Source organism: Embiotoca jacksoni, unplaced genomic scaffold (genome assembly GCF_022577435.1).
Source record: "Embiotoca jacksoni isolate LCO1_2020_lvr unplaced genomic scaffold, fEmbJac1.0.p SCAF_11, whole genome shotgun sequence".
Classification (NCBI taxonomy): domain Eukaryota; kingdom Metazoa; phylum Chordata; class Actinopteri; family Embiotocidae; genus Embiotoca; species Embiotoca jacksoni.
In genome coordinates, this window is record NW_027185241.1 from 8663794 (window position 1) to 8685178 (window position 21385).

Sequence of the window (21385 nt, forward strand, 5' to 3'; positions counted from 1 at the left end):
CTAACGAACTATTTTTTTTAACTGTTAATGTTTCATGTATATATCATTTCTTTATTTTCTAGTAACACAAGTTTAGGGATCAGTTTGTTCTGTGTGTTTTGGTTAAAAACAAATACCAACAGAAATATAAATAAAAACTGCCCTTATATGGTTCGGTTTTGGTGGCAGCGGGCATCTGTTTTCAACCAAACAAGCACTTAAACCCGCTGTACACTAACGGCCCACCAAACATCAGACAGACAAAGTTAGAGTTTAAAAGCTGAAAATTAACCGTTTAAGAGATTTTATTTCTGGCTGGTCTTAGAGGAGCCCAAAAACAGAGTTAAAGAAAGAGTGAATACTGAAATTAAATTCATCAAGTGGACACAAGTGTAATTTTTAAATGAATAGTAATGTTGATTTGCATCTGCTGGATGTATAAACAGGTAACTTTTTGTGAATTTCTGTTCTCCAGCTCAAACTTAAAATGGGATCATCTAGTTGTGTTCACAGTTTATGGTGCCCCCAAGTGGCCAGATATACATGTAAATGTCCACGTGTGAGACATACAGAAGAAAGATACTTTTATTAATGTTAGTTTTGTGGTGTCTTAGTTACCAAGTGACTGACTCATGGTTCATTACAAAATACACAGTTAACAAAAATAAGAGGTGCTGGACAGTTTCCCACTTAACCCCTTTGGTTGAGCGTCACTATTTTTGTACATTTAATATTGATAATATTATTATAGTAATAATAGTAGTATAATTAGTTCAAAACAAAAGTCATACAATGAACAACAATACAAAATCATGTAAATTTTGCTTAACTACAGAAAATCAACGTGCTTAATATCGTGTTCAAATAAAATTTTTACGCATACACTTTTTTTTTTCTGCGTATGAAAAATGTAAATGTGACTAATTTGACTACCAATCATCCAGATGCCCTGAAATTCATTATGCTTGACCCTCCTATAGGTAAGCACAATGGGACTGTCCAGGGCAGAGTCTATTTCCGCTGTCCCCCCCGGCCACGGCGTGTTTGTGAAACCATCTCGTCTCACCAGAGGACCACCCTCCATGGACACAGAGCCCCAGACTCTCATCAGATAGGACCTAGAGAAGGACCACTTTTCTGAGGAATAACAGGGACCACAGGGTGCTCCTCAGATCCAGTGGGATAACCGGAGGCCAACTTCAGTATGGCTCCCCTCCTTCCATCCCTCTGATCACTCCACTCTCTGCGCTGATGTATTCTGTCGGAGCATATCTTACTTGTGCATTCAATGAAGGTATATCCTAATTACTGTTCACTGAAAAATCACTATGCCCATATCTGAATTTTCTCTACGGTTGTATTTTTATAGAGAACTTAAATTTTAACTGGGAGTCCTTCAGGAATATTACACGCATACATTTTCTTACATCCGTTCTGAACATTATATATAATATTTTTGTAAGACAATGGACCCCTCCCCTCCACTCCCGCTCTGAGGCTCATAATGGAGTAATCTGGGATATGAAGATTAAGAATGTACTACTGTTAATAAACATTGATATTTACATCAATATTATATGTCAGGGCTAACCAAAGAACTACGGTTCCATATCTGCTGTTATATGTTATTTTTCTAATGTACGTATATGGAGGTATTCACTATAAAGCAATGTGTCCAAGTAAAGCTTAGTGCCATATCTCTAGGATTAATGCCACATACCCTGAACGTAGGACAAATCTGCAACATGTTTGCCGTTATGAATGATCCTATTGATGTACTGTACCGCTGTGGAGGAAACAATCCCCATCCAGCATGAGACTGTTGCTGTTTGAGCGCTTGCACTGGAAAGGATTCTTGGAGAGTTCGCCGACTGTCTTCCATATTGGACTGATGAAATATTTGTAACTGAAGAACTGCGTGACATCGCTAAAATCTGCTGGACGAAGCAGCCAGGCTTTGTCAGAGGCCTGGGAAATACCGATGCCTTATTCCCCTGTTTGCATAAAGAGAGGCACATAAACCCAGAGACTGCTCGATGACCTCCATGTCGAGTTCACTGAGTTCTAAACAGTAACAAACTGTAATGGACCTGAAACCTGTATGTTCGTCAGGATGCCCAGAGGTGTTCAAAACGCCATCCTGCCTTGCTGACTGATTGAATACCTTTTTAACTGATTGTCCATCTGCGTTTTATATTTTAACTGACTGGTGTCACTCCACATGTTGAAAGGTACTCAGTTATGCAATTTTTCACATGGAAGAATGGATGAATGGGTGATGGACACGATCAGGTTAGAGCAGATGGTGCAAAACTAGTTTAGGTATGGCGAAGAGTTGTCCTATGACCTTATAATTTTATGGTGGTGAACTGTGGAACTGATTAGAAATAGTTAACTATTCAATCTGTAATTTCAAGTAAACGAAAGAAACCCAAGACCTTACTTTTAAAGAAGAGAACAAAGCTGCTCTCCCTAATAAGGAGTTGTAAATAGAAATGTATTTGAACATAGTATTTACACTATTATAATGTACAGAATTGTATTTATAATGTATCTCGACCTGTTTTAATTGGCACAAAATGTTCTAGAATAGAACATTTACAATCAGTGGCTGTGTTGACTCTTCATTTGGTTCGTTCAAGCCGACTTTGTTTATATATTTCAGTATGTTTTTGCAGTGTTGGACAATATGTTATTATGTTGGTTTATAGCCATTCAGTATAGATGGCATTCATTCATTTTCTTGTGCTTCAAAAGGGGATCAAAACTCATTAATTTGACATTTATTTGAAATTCAAGATTTGCTATATCTGAAAAGAGGCCTAAAAATGTCCTTTAACAGCAATGTCTGCCATGGAAAAAAAATTCCATAATTTCTTGATGTGACTGACATTTTTAAATCTCCACCGATTTTACCTTTTTTACACGGAGATTGTATTCATAGGCCATTTCAAAATTTGTTATGATAATGTAGGCACAACATGGTTGAGGTCAGTTGTTTGTGTTTTTAGTTTTCACCTTTATTTTGGTAGACAGTGTCCAAGATGTAATTTTGATTAAAAAAAATAAAATAATAATAATAATAATAATAATAATAATATAAAACAGCAACAGTGTAGGCCTACTTCACTTTCCTAAAACAGAAAATCTCTTATACCCTGCAGGGAACTTAATAACAATATGTCTGCATCTGAAGTGTACAGAAATAGGGAGTTAATCAGCTAAAATTTTATTATTAGTCATTGAACAACTGTTTGGTATATTCAGCCAAAAATAACGTGCCTAAAATGATGTTGTAAGGGAGAGTGTTTTCGTAGAAAATATTCAACAGTCACCATGGTGTGTGGTGCTTTAAACTACTCTGCACAACATCAGCAAACATCTCTTCTCTGAGATGAGATGTCAGCAGTAGCGTTTGCTCCACTTTCACAGTACTGGGCAAAAATGGCTCCTGCCACTGGCAGATTATAGTATCCTGGAACTTATATGTCTGGCTGATGTAAACAACACAAACATGAAAACATGTTGTCCCCCACCCCACCCCCCTTCACCCCCACCCCCCTCAGTAAATGATGAAAGCCCCTGCACGCTGATCTTTGACCGCCTCCTTAAATGTTTACTATTTTGACCCACTACTTGTGGTGCCAATCAGAGTAGTATCAGCAATTCAATACATTTCTATTTATATAATGCCAAATCACAACACAAGTCATTTCAGGGCAATTTACATAATAAGGTCCAGAGCTTACTTTGTAAAGTACCTGGTACAGTGGTGACAGCTGGGATTCTTTGAACAGGAATAAACTGATGAAATGTATGATCCTTCTTAGCCCTCACTGTGCCGGAGTTAATTTAACCTAAATAAACCCTTGAGGTCAACTGAGGTATATATATATATTTTTTTGCTAAATTTATTGTGAATCCTGCCAATGTGGAAGCTATTAAGCTGAATTTATATCTTTGTGCTGGAAAAATGAAATACACAGGAAATATTGACAGTAATTGAATCGTTAAATTGCAGTATACAAAAGAAGACATTATTTATAGCAACATTTTGAGTGGGGTTAAAATCCTGTATACAGGCCAGAAAATGGCAAACATGTAAGGTAGCATTCCCAAAGTAGACATGATTTTACACTGAATGTGTGAAATGAAAAAAAAAAAAAAAATGATAGACACTCTGGAGAAGTAACTTTGCACAATAATTTGTAACTTTTCAAATCAAATAGCCTTCCGCCTGCTTTAGTCTTCTCTACACAGTGTCCCTGCCACTGTTGCAGCAGCTGTGAGACAGTAGGTAGGCTGAGGTCTGGATCTGGGTGGAGTTAAGTATCTGTGTCACTGACAACTGTGAAAGCTTCACAACAAACTAACAGGTGTCCTCCTCCTCCTTCAGACCCATAGTCGCTCACATTGCCGGGGGGCTTCCTTCCTGTCCGCGCCGCACACTCAACGCTCTTCTTTACTTTATCCGACATTTAAAACTTTGATACACAAAACGACAAATGATGCACTCGGCACAGAAAGACACCACCTTCACCAAGATCTTTGTGGGAGGTCTTCCTTATCACACGACGGACTCAAGTCTGAGAAAATACTTCGAGGTGTTTGGAGACATCGAGGAGGCTGTTGTTATCACTGACCGGCAGACGGGCAAATCCAGAGGTTATGGATTCGTAAGTTCATATTATTTGAAGTGACGTTTTAAAGCTGATGGCCCACGTGCGCGGTCGGGGGTATAGTGAATTGAACACCTGGCACATATCCAGGTTAAAGTAAGAGTCGCCTCTGCTGTTTCCTGTTCTGTGAAACAGAAAGGGACGAAATTGACTATTTGGAGTTGAATAGTTTGGTTAAAAAAAAATAAAAAAAAAAAATTGGAAAGACACGACTTGGAGCTACTGGAGCGGGATCGAAGTTGATCTCAAATATTTTTCAGCGAGGAAAAACTAAACCAGTCTAATTAATTGTAGTGAAACATTACCTTACTTTTCTCAGCTGGTGGAAAAACATTTGAATATCATATCAGCATTTAGCAGTATGTCCATGAAAATGTGTTGTCGTCTTTTAGGTGACCATGGCAGACCGGGCCTCGGCTGACCGAGCCTGCAAGGACCCCAACCCCATAATAGATGGAAGGAAGGCCAACGTCAACCTGGCCTATCTGGGGGCCAAGCCTCGGGTCATTCAGCCAGGTGGGGGGGGGGGGGGGACCTGACCACAGCTTTATTTCAGATTCTATCGAGGTGGAAACAGACAATAGCAAAAACAACTGTGCTCATTTACAAATGGTGACTGACAGTAGCATGAAGTTAGTACAAGTATTTTGCTATACTATAAGATATAGTTGAGAATAAGCAGCTATTTATCTTGTTATTTGGAGGATGAAAGCTTTCTCCACTGAAATGTATTGTATTTATGCTTCTCTTTTTGGAAAAGACAGTCAGTCTAACAAGTGATCACAACACTGCCTTCAAAATCATCCCCCACTCAAGTAAAGCATCTGGATTTTAAACAGAGGTTTAACACCTGTCTGTCTTAATTCTAGGATTTGCATTTGGTGTGCCTCAGATCCATCCAGCGTTCATCCAAAGACCTTATGGGTATGTCAAGCTACAAAACTTAAATTTCTTTCACAAAATCTGTCTGTATAAAATGGAAAAAAAAACAACCTGCCATTGTCTTTTACAATCTTATGTCATATGTTTTTATTGTTTTAAACATGTATTTGTTATTGCCTCCACCTATTTCATCCTGAATGAGGACATGTGAGTGTTTATGTGTGCTCCTCTGCTTGGCGTTGACTGTGAAGGAAGTGAACGTTTGTCCCCCAGCTTCAACAGGACTTGACTTCATGTTGTCTATCTCTCTCTGATCTGACAGGCTCGGTAACGGGTTAAAATAGCTGATGAAGGGACATGATGATTTGAGGAATAGCTGAGTCTGCATTGGGCAGAGCACTAAAGTGTTACCTGTATACTCTGACATACACAAACGAACTGAAATGGTGACTAGATGCATGGAAGTCTTATGCTGTTTTTTTTTTATTTTCCGGTTTTCTATAGTACATAGATTGGTGTGTGTGCCTTGTTTTCAGTATGATGTGGTGTTCAGCTTAACTGTGTGCTTATTTCTACTTGCGGTGGGGGAAGTGGGGCGTGCAGGAGGTTTTTTTTTGTGCAGACTTTATCAGTTTTGTTAGGGAGTTATAACTCTGCAATGGAGTGTTGATTCTTTTCCCTTTTTAATGATTGTGCTTTAGCCTGTGGTTTCATTTTGTTTTCATGGTTTCCAGTTAACATTAAGATGATTGTGTTTTGTTGTCAAAGGGGGGCTGATGATCACTCACAGTGTGTCAATTTCCAAATCGATCCCCTGCAACAAAACAAACACTAGCTTGCATGTGGGAGTTCCTTTTCTGTTTCCTTACCATTGATGCTGTGTTTTCTTATTAACCTATTGCTTTCACTTGTAGCTTACATCTACAGGTACATGATAATGAGAATATTTTCCCCTCTGATAAACCAAAAACATCTGATGTTTTGTATTTTTCTCATCTCTCCAGTGACTGTCATTCAACAGCAACATTTTAATGTGCAGGGGAATGAAAACACACAAACACAAAACAGTGTTTTCACCATATAAAAGCACACAACTATGCTTGATTGTCCGTGTTGCTATGTTAATAGAAAAGCTACACAATGATGATGAAAGCAAACTGAAAATATCAAGGCTCTGAGTTAAAGCTGTTTGTATGAAACAATATTTAGATGGTAGATAACTCTATTTGTGACTATAGATGTATTGTTTTACTTTGTAATAGATTTTTTAAAAGTTTTTTTTTTTTTATATATATATATGTAGACAGACTCAAATGGTTACTGCACTATAGGTTGGAGACTGAGATCTTAGCCTGTCTCTTGTGCAGCAGCTGTTGCCTACAGTGATCTGCACGGCCTCTCAAATTCAGCTGGAAAATAGGAGTCACTCAGCAGCGCTGTTAATAATGTATGGCACAGACAGGGCTGCTCGGCTGTGGACAACAGGTGGGCCGAGCCATGCGCCCATGAAGCCTTGTGGTTATGTGCTGGGGATTACCCATGTGTCCTGGTGATTTACAAAGCACCTTTATTTAGCTCTGAACTTGCAGGACGACGAAATGTTCATCCCCTTGCTTTCAGTGGAGAGGGCTGAAATCAGCTATGCCCTTTTAGCATGTTAAACGGTTGATGTTAAAACAAAGATGTGAAACAAAGAAAATAAAAATATACAATTAGATTTGTTAATTTTTAAAACAAGAATTGAAACTTTTTCTGTGATCATTTTGCTGCAATAGTAAAAAACAGTCAGCTCCTGTTTAGAGCAGATGGTCTGAATCCCACTCAACATTTTTTTTTTTTATCTGCTGTGACGCCTCTAGTCTGATAATAAAGAAGTAAATTCAGGAAAGTCACCGAGACATTAGTGCAGCGAAGGCAGTCGTTCCAGTTGACGAGCACTCTGCCATGTGTTACTGAAGGAGAAGATCGGCTTGTCCTTTGGAAATGACAAGGGGAGCAAAAATAGCTTCCAGCCTCCCTTGTCAGTCAAGTTGGCGTGTGTATGTTTGTGTGAGGGTGTATGTCTGTAAGCGGGGGAGGGGGCACTTGTCTGTGGACAGATATATTTCACACCTGCTCCTCAGTATATTTACTGAGGGTGACTTCAACACAAGTTTAAAGTGGGGACAGGTTTACCCAGATACATAGGTTGTATTTATCCGTTCATACCCTGATGTGTGACAAGAATATTGCTCTTCAAATGGAGATTATCTACTCTTACACAATTATTTTCTTTATAAAAGTTAACATGAATTTCTTTTTCAAACTAATAAACACTACAGGGCCTCTGCAGAGCTTAATACCACTGAGCACCCACTCGATAACACGCTGTAAGGGTAAAACTACAGCTACGTTCACGTCGTTGTAATTCATTGCATTTTTTTTTTGCTGCTCTTTAAAGGCACAGAAAGCCTATTTTTTTTTCCCTATTTGTTTGTGTTTAAGGACCTATTAACATGTGTGGGCATGCCTGTATGTGTGGTGTTGGTGTGGCAGTATGTGGACAGATTAATGTCCATTTCTTGTATTGATATGTTGTGGTGTTCTGCGATAAGCTCGCATTTTGTCCAATCTGGTTTTCAGTGAAACACTGGGTGCAGAGCTTGGCTGTGTCTTCTTTTAATGCCCTACTGTATTTCAGATTCAGGTGCTTTTTTTTTTTTTTTTTAAATTAAAAGCTGTGCTTGTGTTTCTTTGTGGTTTTGCTGCTTTTTAACTTTTCATTTCTAGGTAGGGTTTTTCAGTTGTTAATGAATGGATTTGCTGTGTTCTGAGGACTGGATTGACATATTTGGCGCCTGCTTTTCAGTTTTCCAGAATTTAGTTTTAGCGTTGGAAAGATGACCGACTGTGGCTCTGCTCTGAATCTGTGTGTCATTTTGTCCTACAGGATCCCTGCCCACTATGTCTACCCACAAGCCTTTGTCCAACCCAGCATGATGATCCCTCATGTACAATCTTCTGCTGCTACAGCAACAGCTGCTGCCGCCACTTCCCCGTACCTTGACTATACTGGAGCAGCTTATGCCCAGTACTCTGCCGCTGCTGCCACTGCCGCTGCCGCCGCCGCCGCTTATGAGCAGTATCCATACGCGGCCTCACCAGCACCGACAAGCTACATGACAACAGCAGGGTACGGATACACTGTCCAGCAGCCGCTCGCCGCTGCTGCCACCCCAGGAGCTGCTGCTGCTGCTGCAGCCTTCAGCCAGTACCAACCCCAGCAGCTCCAGACAGACCGCATGCAGTAACACCTTGATGATACCTTAAAGGAGGAATGAAGGGAAAGGTCACCTCCTCTCTTCAGGAGGGGGTGAAGTTTGAAGGGGTAGAGAGTAGAGGCTGATCGATGGTTGTCACTCCCAAGTTTTAATTTAGCAGACCCTCTACCAAAGAGCCTGGAGCAAGTGTGGAGACAAATGAGGAATTACTGTATATTTTATTCAAGTGAGATCAGTATTTTGTCACTATGGATATATATATATAGCCTATATAAATATTTAATAATTTATTCAGCAGTAAAAGTATTCATGTCAACTGAAGTAGACTCACTGGACCTCATGTCAACCATTGCTGAATCTTGTATATATGTTGCAGTGGAATTGGTATAAAAAAAAAACAAGTGCATTCATGTCTTATGATCAGGTTTCTACCACACTACTTTGAAAACCAACCAAAACACTTGCATACATAGGAGAACGGTATGTTACATCATCATGCAATTTTCAGTATTTAATAGTTTTGGACCATTATTTTGTTTGGTGAAGCTATGCAGACATTGATAGAGAAGTCAGTGTTTTATTAGGACTGTTATCTTTTTTTTTTATATAATCATTTGGAGTGAGATAGATTAGACACTCTCAAGTAGTTCCCTTTAAAGTGTGTTTTCTTTATAGAATGTAAGAAAAATGCTGAGGTTACAGCTGAAGCTGGTAAAAGCACTCACGTTTCTTCCCTTCAAATTACACCTCAACTAAGCTCAGCAAAAAGGGGAAGAAACATTGTTGAATGTGAATCTTTCATTTTGATAAAGTGTTTCATTATGTGCCTTTAAAATTATGCTATTTATGTATTTATTATGGAGCCTTACAGCAATAAACCCTTTATTTGTTTTCATGTGTTAGTATGAAGTCTACCTAGAATGTGTCCACATTGTGCTGCTGCATTTCACATGATCAAGAGCTCATGATGGATATTTAAACTCACCTTAACAAACCGCTGTGCTCTGTGTAAAGAACAAATAATAAGTAGAAAAGTAACAATAAGTCCAAAGCTTTTTCTATGTTCTGTAGATTTCATGTTGTCGTCTCTAATAGTTTCTTAACTCTTTAATGCCGCTTTTTATACTTGACCAGTTTGATAAAGGACAGTGTGACAATTTAACTTTTTAATTTCATCACATTTCCTGTCTTTTGACCTTAAACGTTTACTAATTGCAAGGGCATCATCTATTTCACCTTGTAATGCATGACTTGAAAAAAATGCAGATATTTAATTTGGGAAATAAATGGAAATTTGCCTTTAAGTTCTTTAAGCTTCTGTGTTCTCTTTGTAATGTATGTTTTGCTCACAGCCTTTAAGTTGTTTAATAGAAGCATGTCACATGATGAACACTGCTGTGGACAAAAAAATACAAAACTGTAGATGAGGTCAAAATAATGCATGTATACATCTAGATACCTGCCTAACACACTATAATGCATTTTGTGTTCTTTTAAGTGCTGGTTAGTATGAAAAAATGCTATGTGATAGTCACATGAACTGTTTGACATTTATTTACCTCTCAGCAAGAAATGACCTTAATTCTGTTACCAATTTCAAACAGAGCTCAAAACCAAAGTGGCAAGATATGTGTCACACAGATGAGCTGAACCACTAATAAACAATGGCTTACTCACTGTATTTTTGATAGATTGCTCAGCACTTGGGAAACCTATTGAGAATTATCTGCTGTCTATATTATAAATCCATGCAGATGTTTGTGTAACACGAATCCCTCTTTCTACAATATCCAATCGTTCTTTGAAAAAAATTAGCCGTTTGCATGGAAGTGTATGTTGACAAAATGGAATAATTGCAACCTTTTTTATCAACCTCAAGTTGTGTGTTTTTATGCTTCCATACCGGAGACATCATGTTTTCAGGTTATATGTCCATCCCATTATTGTGAACATGATATCTCAGGTACACCTTGAAAGAGATTCTTCAAATGTGGCACAAACACTCCGACCCCAGGATGAACTGATTAAAAGTTTGTGGTCAACGTTCAAATGACATTTTATCCAAAATATCCAAATGGTAAAAGGTCAATCTCACTGTGAGATCGTGATGTTCTGCAAAAACACTATACAATAATTTAACACCATAACTCAACCACAGAAGAGGAGACTATGACCACATTTAGTCAGATAATGAATTGGTGACACTAATTTTGGGTGTCCACTTTGAAACTGTGCTGATCAAATACATTTTCTGTGCTGTCAGGCTAAAGATGTGCATGAAACATCCAAGTTTTAGAGTTTGTAGCTTCCTGGCAGCAACATGCATATTGGAAGCATTGTCTGCTGTCATTACTACAAATTTTTTTGGTCCGTCTGAATCAGCTATATTGGCAAAATTTCCTTCAAAGTCTTCACTACATATATTTTAATGAGTCTGGACAGACGTGGATGTAATCTGCAACTCACTGGTTGGCGGAGATATGCAACCACAAGGCAATAATTATATTTTGAATTTAATCCTGATCACTTTACAGTTAACGTTATTCCAGTTGGTTCTCTTGTGGCTGCAGACCAAATTAACAGTTGAAATGCGTAGCACTCCCTGTTTACCTGTTTACAAACCTTCTAAGTAACTGTGTGAGTGATACGTGGTGTGACCTACTGTATGAGGAGCAGCTGCATGATCTAGTATTTAACGATTTAAATCTAGTGAAATAAAAGTGACTCTTTCCAGTTGCCTTCTAGGTTTTTCCTCACCAAAGTGGTAACCTCCTGACACCTGCTGGTCAATGTGGGTCACTCTCTGTTGCCAAGCTTCGCCAGTGCAAGAGGGTATTTAGATCCTCAAGTACCAATACAGCAATGTAAAAAAAAATTTAAAAAAAATACTCAATTAGCTACAAGTCCTACATGAAAAATGCTACTGAAGTAGAAGTACATATAAGTAGGCCTAGTTGCAGCAAAACTACATTTGACTGCAAATACTGTCACATATCATTATACAGGCCTATGACATATCACTGGATTATTGACATTGAAGCATCAGCGTGTAAGCAGCATGTTACTGTTGTAGCTGCTGAAGGTGGAGCGAGTTTGACTTACTTAATAGATTTAGAGTTTTAATACAGCAGATATATTTAAGGGTTCGTCGAATGATTACTGGGAGAAGAAAAGAGGGGAAAAAAACCGAGTCTTTTAACAACTCACAGGCATCTGAAATATGGGGTCAATCCATAATACACTCCTTTTTTGTAAAATGTCAGAGGCCAAAAAGATTGGAAACCACTGGTTTAGTCTTCAACAGTGTGTTGAAGAAATGTCCCTCTGAAATGTAGTGAAGTGGAACAATGTTTGAGTGAATGCCTATCTATCACTTTTGTTATCCAAAGCTCTGTGTTTATGTTTCTCTGTGGTGCTGGTTCACATCAGGTTTTGACCACTTTACTTCCGATTTTATGACGCTTTCAGGCGGAGCCAGCCTCCATCTGAAAATTCCCAGCCACAGACTGAAGTGGTACGTTTATGTCATCTCCAATGTATCGTAATTACATGTTTTCAATTTATGTAAGACTTTTAAAATGGTGAATGCCAACACGCAGGTGATAAATACGACTGGAAAAGTCAACGAAAGTTTAATTTGCAAATTGACTCTTAATAACATGGAAGCGCTTGAAAATAAAGCAAACATGGTCTTGTGTGTTTGACTTAAACTGGCCAAAGTCAGAAAGTTAATTGTAATATAACAAAACAAACAAAAAAAATAGTGCATATAATACTATATTGTTAATGTACTACATTTTAAGTAGCATGACCAACTTCATCTCACTACTGTAAATTGATCGCTGAAGGGTATGCTCCCAAGCTACAGCTGAAACTAACATTGTCATCTCTCCCATCTATCCTTTGTTGCCTGAACGCGGCACCGTCCGCATCGCAGGGGCCGTGAGGGGGTTTCGTTTTCTGGCAGTCAAGAGTTCTCCGGAAAAACCATCTAAGAAGAAGCGAGCTGGGATTGAAAGTTTGAAAGCAGAGCGTGTGAGTAGTATTTAAAGACTTCAGACGTCCTAACTTTGTTGGTATTTGCTGGCTTTCGGTTTGGTTAACCTGATTGTTTTTCTTGTGTAAAACATGGCCATTTTAGGTTGTGACAACTAAAGGAAAACATCTTGACTCGATCTTTCCCAAAATATCAAATTATATCTATTCATGTTACTTTGTGACTGTGGAGTGTAGACTATGTGGGCGGAAAAAACTCGTGTCTTAACTGAACGTGAAATTAATGGCCTAATTTTCATAAACCTCGCGAGTCTCGGAGAAACTCGGCATCAAACCAGCACCAGGTACTTAACCCGTCGTTTAAGAGCCAGAGTGATGGCAGCTTTATTTGAGGAAGCGTGGGAAATATGTGCACATAAATGATGGTTTAGTTAAGGTGCCGATGCCTATCGACAATACATATACCGGAAGTCAGGTGACTTGTTGGGAAATATTATGTGAAATACTAAACCGTTGTTATCTGGGCAGTGCTGTTCATATGAATTTTCATTTATGTTTCATACTTTACAGCGTTATTTCAAGATCCTAATAGCCTTGTCAGTCCGTTCCCGATCTAAGGCAGAGATGACCACCGAGAAGACTGACTACATCCCCGTGGAGGTGGGACCCTCTCCAGCCTCTCTCCCCGGGCAGCCTGCCTCTCTCCCCGGGCAGCCTGCCTTGCCCGCTGCCTTTGGCATGAACATGCCAGGCCCAAATATGCTCGGGGGTCCTGCACCTGGTGGTCTCCCTTTCCCTCCACCAACTGCCTTTGCACCTGGAGCTTTTGGGGTGGCCATGAACCCCCAAGGAAGCTCAGGATATGCCAACCCTTCCTTTCCATATTCTCCACCAGACCAGGGCTTCAATGGCAACTTCAGTGGTTAGCATCTCTAACATTGTGATCTAATTTCTTTAAAAAAAAAATTAAAAAAAATTAGTGTGGGGTGGTATTAATAGTGTAACTTAATCAATTTCACGTTTCTGGTTGGTGCCATATCAGGTGATGCTTATCACAACGAGGAGGATCCGCCACCCTTTCATGAGAATCAAGACTTTGATTTTGGACTTGATAACAAGAGCATAAGAAGAGCCTTTATTCGAAAGGTAAGAAGACATAGCGTTTGAGGAAAAGTCCATCATACATAGTGTTGCAAATCAGAGGCACAAATGGATCTTTTAAATATGAAGTACCTTTGAAGTCATTTGTGGGGTTTGTTAGCAACAATTATTGAAGTATATTTCAATATATGTATACAACTACAGTAAGATACATTTATAGAGCGGCAACAATTAGTCAATTTGTTGATTGCCAGAAAATCAGTTGCCAACTATTTTGAAAATCAATTGAATATTTTGTAATGAATTTTTTTTTTTTTTAATTCTTGCTTCTTAAATGTGAATATTTTCTGGTTCCTTTCGTCCTCCATGATAATAAACTGAATATATTTTGGTTGATCAGGACAAAAAACTACATTTTAGGCTGCACCTTCAGCTTTGGGAAACACTAGTTGACATTTTTCTCCATTTTGTAACATTTTAAAGACTAAAAAAGTCATTGATTAATTGAGAAAATAATCAGCATATGATGATGAAAAAATTTTTTTCCTTTCAGCCGGAGAATTTTATCTAAATTGTTTCAAACTGACATTTCAAAAAAAAAAAAATGTTTTTAATGAATTGAACCTAGATATTTTGCTGTGCCTGGCTGTGCTTTCCCTCAAATTAAACTGAAGTCGAGTTGTGAAGTCAAGACTGACACACAGAAAACAAACACAACCTAAATACAACAAACATCCCCTACTTGGTTGAGTTAATAATGTACTTTTGTGCAACTTGAGATCCACCTAAGAAATGGACTTTCTTTGCTTACAAATTTCATCTCTGTCTGCTGCCTAATATTCCACTTCTCCCTCCAGGTATTCTTGGTGTTATCTGCTCAGCTGATGGTGACATTTGCCTTTGTGGCTGTTTTCACCTTTGTGGATGAGGTGAAGAAGTTTGTCATGGTGAACACCTGGACCTACTTCTTGTCCTATGCTGTGTTCTTTGTGTCTGCATGTGTGATCAGCTGCTGTGGAAGTGTTCGCCGAAGACACCCATGGAACCTGATTGCGTTGGTAAGGCTGCTCAGTCTTCGTTTTGTTTTTGTGTAAAGAGGAAATTGAGGTGGAGTGGTGGTTTCAGCTCAGGAAGTTCAGCAGTGTTTCAACTGTTCTTCGGATAGATAGATAGATAGATAGATAGATAGATAGATAGATAGATAGATAGATAGATAGAGAGAGAGAGAGAGAGAGAGAGAGAGAGAGAGAGAGAGAGATAGATAGATAGATAGATAGATAGATAGATAGATAGATACTTTATTGATCCCACAAAGGGAAATTTTTTCGCTACAGCAGCATTATAGTCACAGGTAGAGGAAAAAAATAACAGAGTAAAAAATATGAAATATGAAAATGCACAATATGTAGAATAATATTAAATGAACTAACTCAACAATAGTGCAAAGATTTAAGCAGCAAACATACAACCAACGGTGTTATCGTTAGGTGATGGATTTAACCAGAGGTGAGTTATTGTATAGTCTGATAACGGTGGGCAGGAATGATCTCCTGTATCGGTCCTTGTGGCAGCGGAGCTGGAGGAGTCTTTTGGAAAAAGTGCTCCGCTGTCCCTGCAGCAGGTGGTGGAGAGGGTGGTCAGGATTATCCAAAATGGATAACAGGATATTTAATTGAACAGGCCTGCTGGTTTATCAGTGATTGCTGTCTTGGGAGAAATGCATTTCCCATTTTTACTTTATTGTCTTTTAAACAATGAATCAGATCAACGACGACACGGTAACTTCTTATGTAGTAAAGCGAGAGATCAGACGGCTTTCTTGCTGAAAAGCTGTAATTTTCAATTCATGTTAAAGTTTTTATCCTATAGTTAAAATAGCAGACCTCCTTATTATGTGACCATTAGCACAGTAATGGTTTGTTTGAAGATGTTCAGTCGGGCTTTACAGTGCACCGTCGCACAGACACCGCACCAGTGAATGTTACCAATGAAGTCGTCTCTATACATGTCCTGTTAGATCTCAGTGCTGCATTTGACACCATTGATCACAATATTTTATAACAAGAGATATACCCAGTGTGTATTGCATGGTATTATTTGTGTATGATATTGTATTGATTGTATTGTATCTCCACGCTGTCCTTTTTTTGCACTTTCTATGCTGTTTTTTTCCCTCTCTCCCCTCACCACATACGGTCGAGGCAAGTGGCCTCCCAACTCTGAGTCTGGTTCTGTCTGAGGTTTTCTTCCTGTTAAAAGGGAGTTTTTCCTTCCAGCTGTCACTCATGTGGCAATTGTAGGGTTTCCCGCTATGTTGTTGCTGTTGTAAGGACTTTGCTCTGTAAAGTGCCCTGAGATGACTTATGTTGTGATTTTGCGCTATAAAGATCAAATTGAATTGAACTGAAATTATTCTTAAACATTTATACAGATTAAGTTCAGATTGAGCCTCACAAATCTCTATTGTAACTAAAAAGTGATTTTCAATTTTGTATTCATTTTTTTAAAATTGTATTCCAGGTCAGCAGTGCTCAAATACTGTATTTGTCTTTCTTCTTTTCAGTCCGTCTTGACTCTCAGTATGTCCTACATGGTGGGAATGATCGCCAGCTTCCATGAGACTGAATCTGTGATCATGGCCGTGGGCATCACATCATTTGTGTGCTTTACAGTGGTCATCTTCTCTCTGCAGGTTTGTGTCTGTCCGTTTCTGCTTTTTGTATGCATGTCATGAACAACTGTCACACGGATATGGAAATAACCTTATTACTGCTCTCGGCTTTACTCCCACAGACCAAGTACGACTTCACTTCCTGTTACGGCGTGCTTTTCGTCTGTTTGATTGTCCTGATTATCTTCAGCCTCCTCTGCATCATCATCCGTAACAGGATTTTGCAGATTGTGTACGCTGGACTGGGAGCTTTGCTCTTCACCTGTGTAAGTTCTGAAACAAACAGTTTGCAACATTAGTGGTTGGTTTTGTCCAAAATGATCTACATGGTAAGTATGAAACCTCTTAACATTAATCTACTTGGTTGCCTACATTCACATGTATGTCTTTCATGAGTATATGTTTAGTTTTTAATGTGAAGTGTATTCATTTCATCTACCTTTTACTACAGAATAAATCCACGAGTACTGGATTGTGATATAGGCAGAAATATCAGAGACTGATATGTTGAAACCTGGTCAAATAAAAATGACCTATTTAGATAACCGAATACTACTAAATGAAATGTAAATGAAAAATCTGTATTTTTGTAATTTAGGTGAGCTGCCCTTTTAGGCTGATTTTACACCACATTATTGGAAACCAGATGTTAACAGATTTGTTTTTTTTCTATATCTTTGTGAGGGACATTGTATTGAAATATTTGACCATTGAGAATTTCTGTGTCTGTTTCAGTTCTTGGCGGTGGACACGCAGCTGCTGCTTGGCAACAAGGAACTGTCTCTGAGTCCAGAGGAATATGTCTTTGCTGCTCTCAACCTGTACACGGATATCATCAACATCTTCCTCTATATTCTGGCCATCGTTGGAAGAGCGAGGGGAGGCTGAGCAACACATAACGATGCAGACAGAAAACTTTCCACTTCACGAATTTTGATTTGCTTTGTAGTGTTTATTAATCACTTAGTGACTGCTTGAGCTTGATCCAGTGTAAATGCTATTTTTGTATGATTATAAACAGATGGTTTAAGTTGCCGTTTTGGAGATAATTAAAGTTTTATGAGTTACATGACCGATTGTACAAAAACTGTTTTGGTTTAAAAAATTGTAAGACAAACGGTATAAGGATTTGACAAATCAGCCTCAAGTTTCCAGTTTCCCTTCAAGTGTATCACAGTTTTCATCAGCAGGAGGTTGTTCAGTTGACATGCAAGCTCATTAGCAGCAATGATTTTGATCCATTACACTTGTAGGACTTCTTGACTGTGTTATTCAGACCTAGACAAGTTGTTCTGGAAAAAGTTGGTAAGTGGATCATGGGATTGTTTTTTTCAAACTGCTATTTACAGGGCCAAGCGGGAGCTTTCATTGTTAATAAGCCTCCAGGACTGAAAAGGGGTAAAAAACAAAAAATCAGAACGTGGATGTATTCATCACAGTTGAAAAACTCAAATATCAACTGATACATCTCCGCGACAACTAAGCAAACTTTATCCACTGATGTAAGGCTTTAAACATGTTTTTACTTGGTGTACTGTGTTGGAATTTCTTTCTTAAACTATTTCTACAGTCAATAATTAACTTTTGTGCTTTCAACTACTAAGGAACCTTTTTTTTTTTTTTTTTGTAAATCTGTTCTTTGTATGAAGTAAATGAATCCTGTTAAAACCACTTCCATTCAGAGAGTTCTGTTGTTATTTGAAATGATATGATTTTGTTGGTGTCCAGGAAGTTTTAGGAGTTTGTGGCTCAGTTGTGAAACTGGGAGCCCCAGAATGGACCTGGAGCAAACTGCTGCTGCTGCATTGGGGTTAGAAAATGAACAACTCAGACAGGAGAATGATCAGTTAAAGTCAATGCTTTCTGTAGTCCAGGAAAACGTACAGCTAAGAGCCAAGATGCAGAGCTTCAATAATGACACGCTGAAGGAGTTTTCAGGTATTGTGTTTTTCTGTACCACTAGATGGCAGCCATGGTTCAGTTTAGACATGTACGTTTTGTGGCAAGGAGCTATTAACTGAATATAAAACGGGGACTAGAATCGGGAGTAAAACAAATAAATAAAAATGCTACCCTAATGAGTAGAGGTCAGTGGGCTGGTCTAGTTGGCTTTGTTTCTAAATCAGAGTAATGTTTTGTACTTCTTTGGTCGGGTGTTAAGCTATTGTGAGAAACAGTAACATGTAAGCATGCACACATTATTTCATTGAGTTAAACATAAAACGTATTCATGGATCAAACTTTATATGGATTTTATAATAACAGTTGACCAAAGCGGTTTTCGAGCAGCGCTGTTCCAAAGAAAAGTATTCTGATTACCTATCATCGTGTCATGTACGTTTTTATAGGTGTAATCAAAAAAGTTATTATCACTGGTGTTTACAGAGCATTCAGAACCCAGGTTATGCAGATCCTCACGTAAAGCAGCACAATCAACAAATAAATCAAACGTAATGTATTATCAAGCAGGGAACTGAAAAGTTACTTTAAAATATTGGATCAGAATATAATACATTAACCTCACATACGATAACGTAAAAAACAGACAAATTATTCATGTAAAATCAGGTTAAAAGTTTAAAAACTATGATTTAAGGAGAGATTTGATTAACAATAATGTTTTAGCCACATTTATGTCTTTGGGTGGGTTGGTCCACACCCTGGAGGCCCTAACTGTGAAGGTCCTTCCACCTCTAGTTTTTACCCAAGGCCCTGAAACAAATAGTAATTATAATAAAAAAAAAAATGTCTGCTCAAGGATGTCAAACTATGCACAGGCTTGTTAGGAGCTAAAAGATCAGAAATATAGCATAGACACGGGCCATAGTGATCCTTTAAAATAATTAATAACATCTTAAAATCGATTCTATAACATGCTGGGAACCATGAAGGCTAATGATGTGGTGATATTTCTCAGTTCTAGTCTGACTACCATCTATACAGTTTGTACTATATCAGAGTATTTTATATCCAGATGAGTAACGAGGCTGTTACAATAATCAAGGTGTAAGGAGATAGAAACATTTAAACATGTGTGGTCTCTGTGCTTATCAACGGTGTCGGTACTATCAATGGCAAGAACTTTGTTTGTATCAGTTTCCTCAGCATCAAGAACAAAGTCATCCAGTCACTGCCAAACCACCTGTGATGAGAGACAATTCCAAAAAGCCTTGCAGCAAACCAAACTCAAACATAAATATCGGACATCATCTCCTGTCAGGTCTTTGTTTCAAAGCTCTCCGCACACAGACATAAACAAGGAGGAGTCTCAAAGTGGCCAGTCTGATCTTCATCTTGACATGCAAGGTGACTGTTACCTGACATGCAGACATTTCAGAGTAATAGTGTTATTGCTACTTTTTGGTATTAATTCTCAGTTTTTAAAATGCAGGTCTAAGCAGGCTGTTCGGAGAGATTGCCTATCAACTAGATCAGAGGATTCTGTCCCATGTCTTCAAGGGCCAGAAGAGGCTCTATGGCTTCACAGTGGTCAATATACCAGATAAGATCATTGAGGTAGGAGATCTGTATTTATTGAAGACCTCAATTCAAGTATTATGAAACAAGATGTTCAGGAAATGGATTCCTCTTTGATAAGGCAGCGCACAGATAAGACATCATATCTTAACAAAGTTTTCAAGTACAACAACTTCCCATACCACCTCATTTAGAAATACTGTCTGTTAAATTGCCCTAGGAAAGATTTAGAAGGAAGTGTCAAGCCTTTTTTCCCCCTGTCTTGCAGGTCAGCACACACCCGCTGACAGGGAAGGCAGATGAAGGCTATCGGCTTTATCTCACACAGAGGTATGCAGACCTCATGGAGAGGCTGCACCAGCTCGGGTATAAAGCAACACTTCACCCTCTTTTCACTGAGATTATTATCAACACCTATGGGATCCTGAAGGCAAGGCCCAGTGAATACAGCTCCCAGGAAATAGACTTCAAAAATCCAGGATTTCTGAAAAGGCTGATAATGACTACTGCACCAAGAAAACTGCAGACGGACCTGGTGGCCATGCTCGCCTGCCTCTGCAGCATGGCACAGAAGGATAAAAGGCCACTCCTTTTGTGGTAGTCAGAGATGCATTCAAAGCCAAACATTTAGGAAGATTATGCCATCCTTAAAATGGATATCAACTCCAATAAATGATAAGGTGGTAAACCACAAACTGTCAACTTTATTTAAGCTATAAAACATGAAGTATTCAGGGTTTCCTAAATTGTTTCAAAGACAAACAGGAAGTGAACTGAAGACCATTTAACAGTGGTTTGCATTTCAACCAATTTAGGTAATAAGCAAATCCATCCATCCATCATCTATACCCACTTTATCCTAACAGGCTCACGGGGTCACTTTGGTCAAAGGCAGATTGCCAGTGTATCCCAGAGCCAACACATAGAGATAGACAGAAACAAAGACCATTCGCGCTCTCATTCACACCTAAAAGCAATTTGTAGAACCACCACTTAACCTGACATGCATGTCTTTGGTTAGTGGAAGGAAGCTGGAGTACCTGGAGAGAACCCACGCAGGCAAGGGAGAACATGCAAACTCCACACAGAAGGTCCAGAAGTTGAACCCAGAACCTTCTTGCTGTGAGGTGACAGTGCTCACCACTGCACCACTGTGCTGCCCTAATACACAAATGTGGGAAAGAAATAATTCATTAAACCTACTGACATCTACTCAGCATAAACAATCTACTGTAAGCTCCACATGAGATACAGCATGAGAGAGTTTGTCATGCACTTTGCCCGATAATCAGTTTGAAATGAAAGCTGTGGGTTGTGACTCAGAGGTCCTGAACGAGACT

General features: G+C 38.8%; 3 protein-coding genes across 4 annotated transcripts in view; all 3 read left to right on the top strand.

The window, feature by feature from the left end:
• The window catches only part of kif13a (kinesin family member 13A), a 37183-nt gene extending 33149 nt beyond the window's left edge, over positions 1 to 4034 (top strand). The window contains 2 exon segments of the mRNA XM_069142944.1: positions 960 to 1003; positions 1005 to 4034. Coding sequence (XP_068999045.1) covers positions 960 to 1003; positions 1005 to 1094 — 134 coding nt within the window. The 3' untranslated portion in view covers positions 1095 to 4034.
• Positions 4035 to 4335: 301 nt separating this feature from the next.
• Positions 4336 to 10104, top strand: rbm24b (RNA binding motif protein 24b). 2 transcript variants are annotated; one of them, XM_069142946.1, is made up of 5 exons: positions 4336 to 4655; positions 5051 to 5174; positions 5528 to 5582; positions 7862 to 7909; positions 8470 to 10104. In XM_069142946.1, the coding sequence occupies exons 1-5, from the start codon at positions 4485 to 4487 to the stop codon at positions 8828 to 8830; spliced, it is 759 nt and encodes a 252-aa protein (XP_068999047.1). In that variant the 5' UTR covers positions 4336 to 4484; the 3' UTR covers positions 8831 to 10104. The 2 variants fall into 2 exon arrangements, with proteins under 2 accessions (XP_068999047.1, XP_068999048.1); XM_069142947.1 differs by lacking the exon at positions 7862 to 7909 and having other exon boundaries at positions 4337 to 4655.
• A 2633-nt stretch (positions 10105 to 12737) lies between these two features.
• grinab (glutamate receptor, ionotropic, N-methyl D-aspartate-associated protein 1b (glutamate binding)) lies at positions 12738 to 18243 on the top strand. The gene is made up of 7 exons (XM_069142948.1): positions 12738 to 12835; positions 13367 to 13718; positions 13839 to 13942; positions 14755 to 14955; positions 16461 to 16589; positions 16691 to 16834; positions 17304 to 18243. Exons 2-7 carry the CDS (start codon positions 13421 to 13423, stop codon positions 17454 to 17456), a joined length of 1029 nt encoding a protein of 342 aa, XP_068999049.1. The 5' UTR covers positions 12738 to 12835; positions 13367 to 13420; the 3' UTR covers positions 17457 to 18243.
• The last annotated feature ends 3142 nt before the right edge of the window (positions 18244 to 21385 follow it).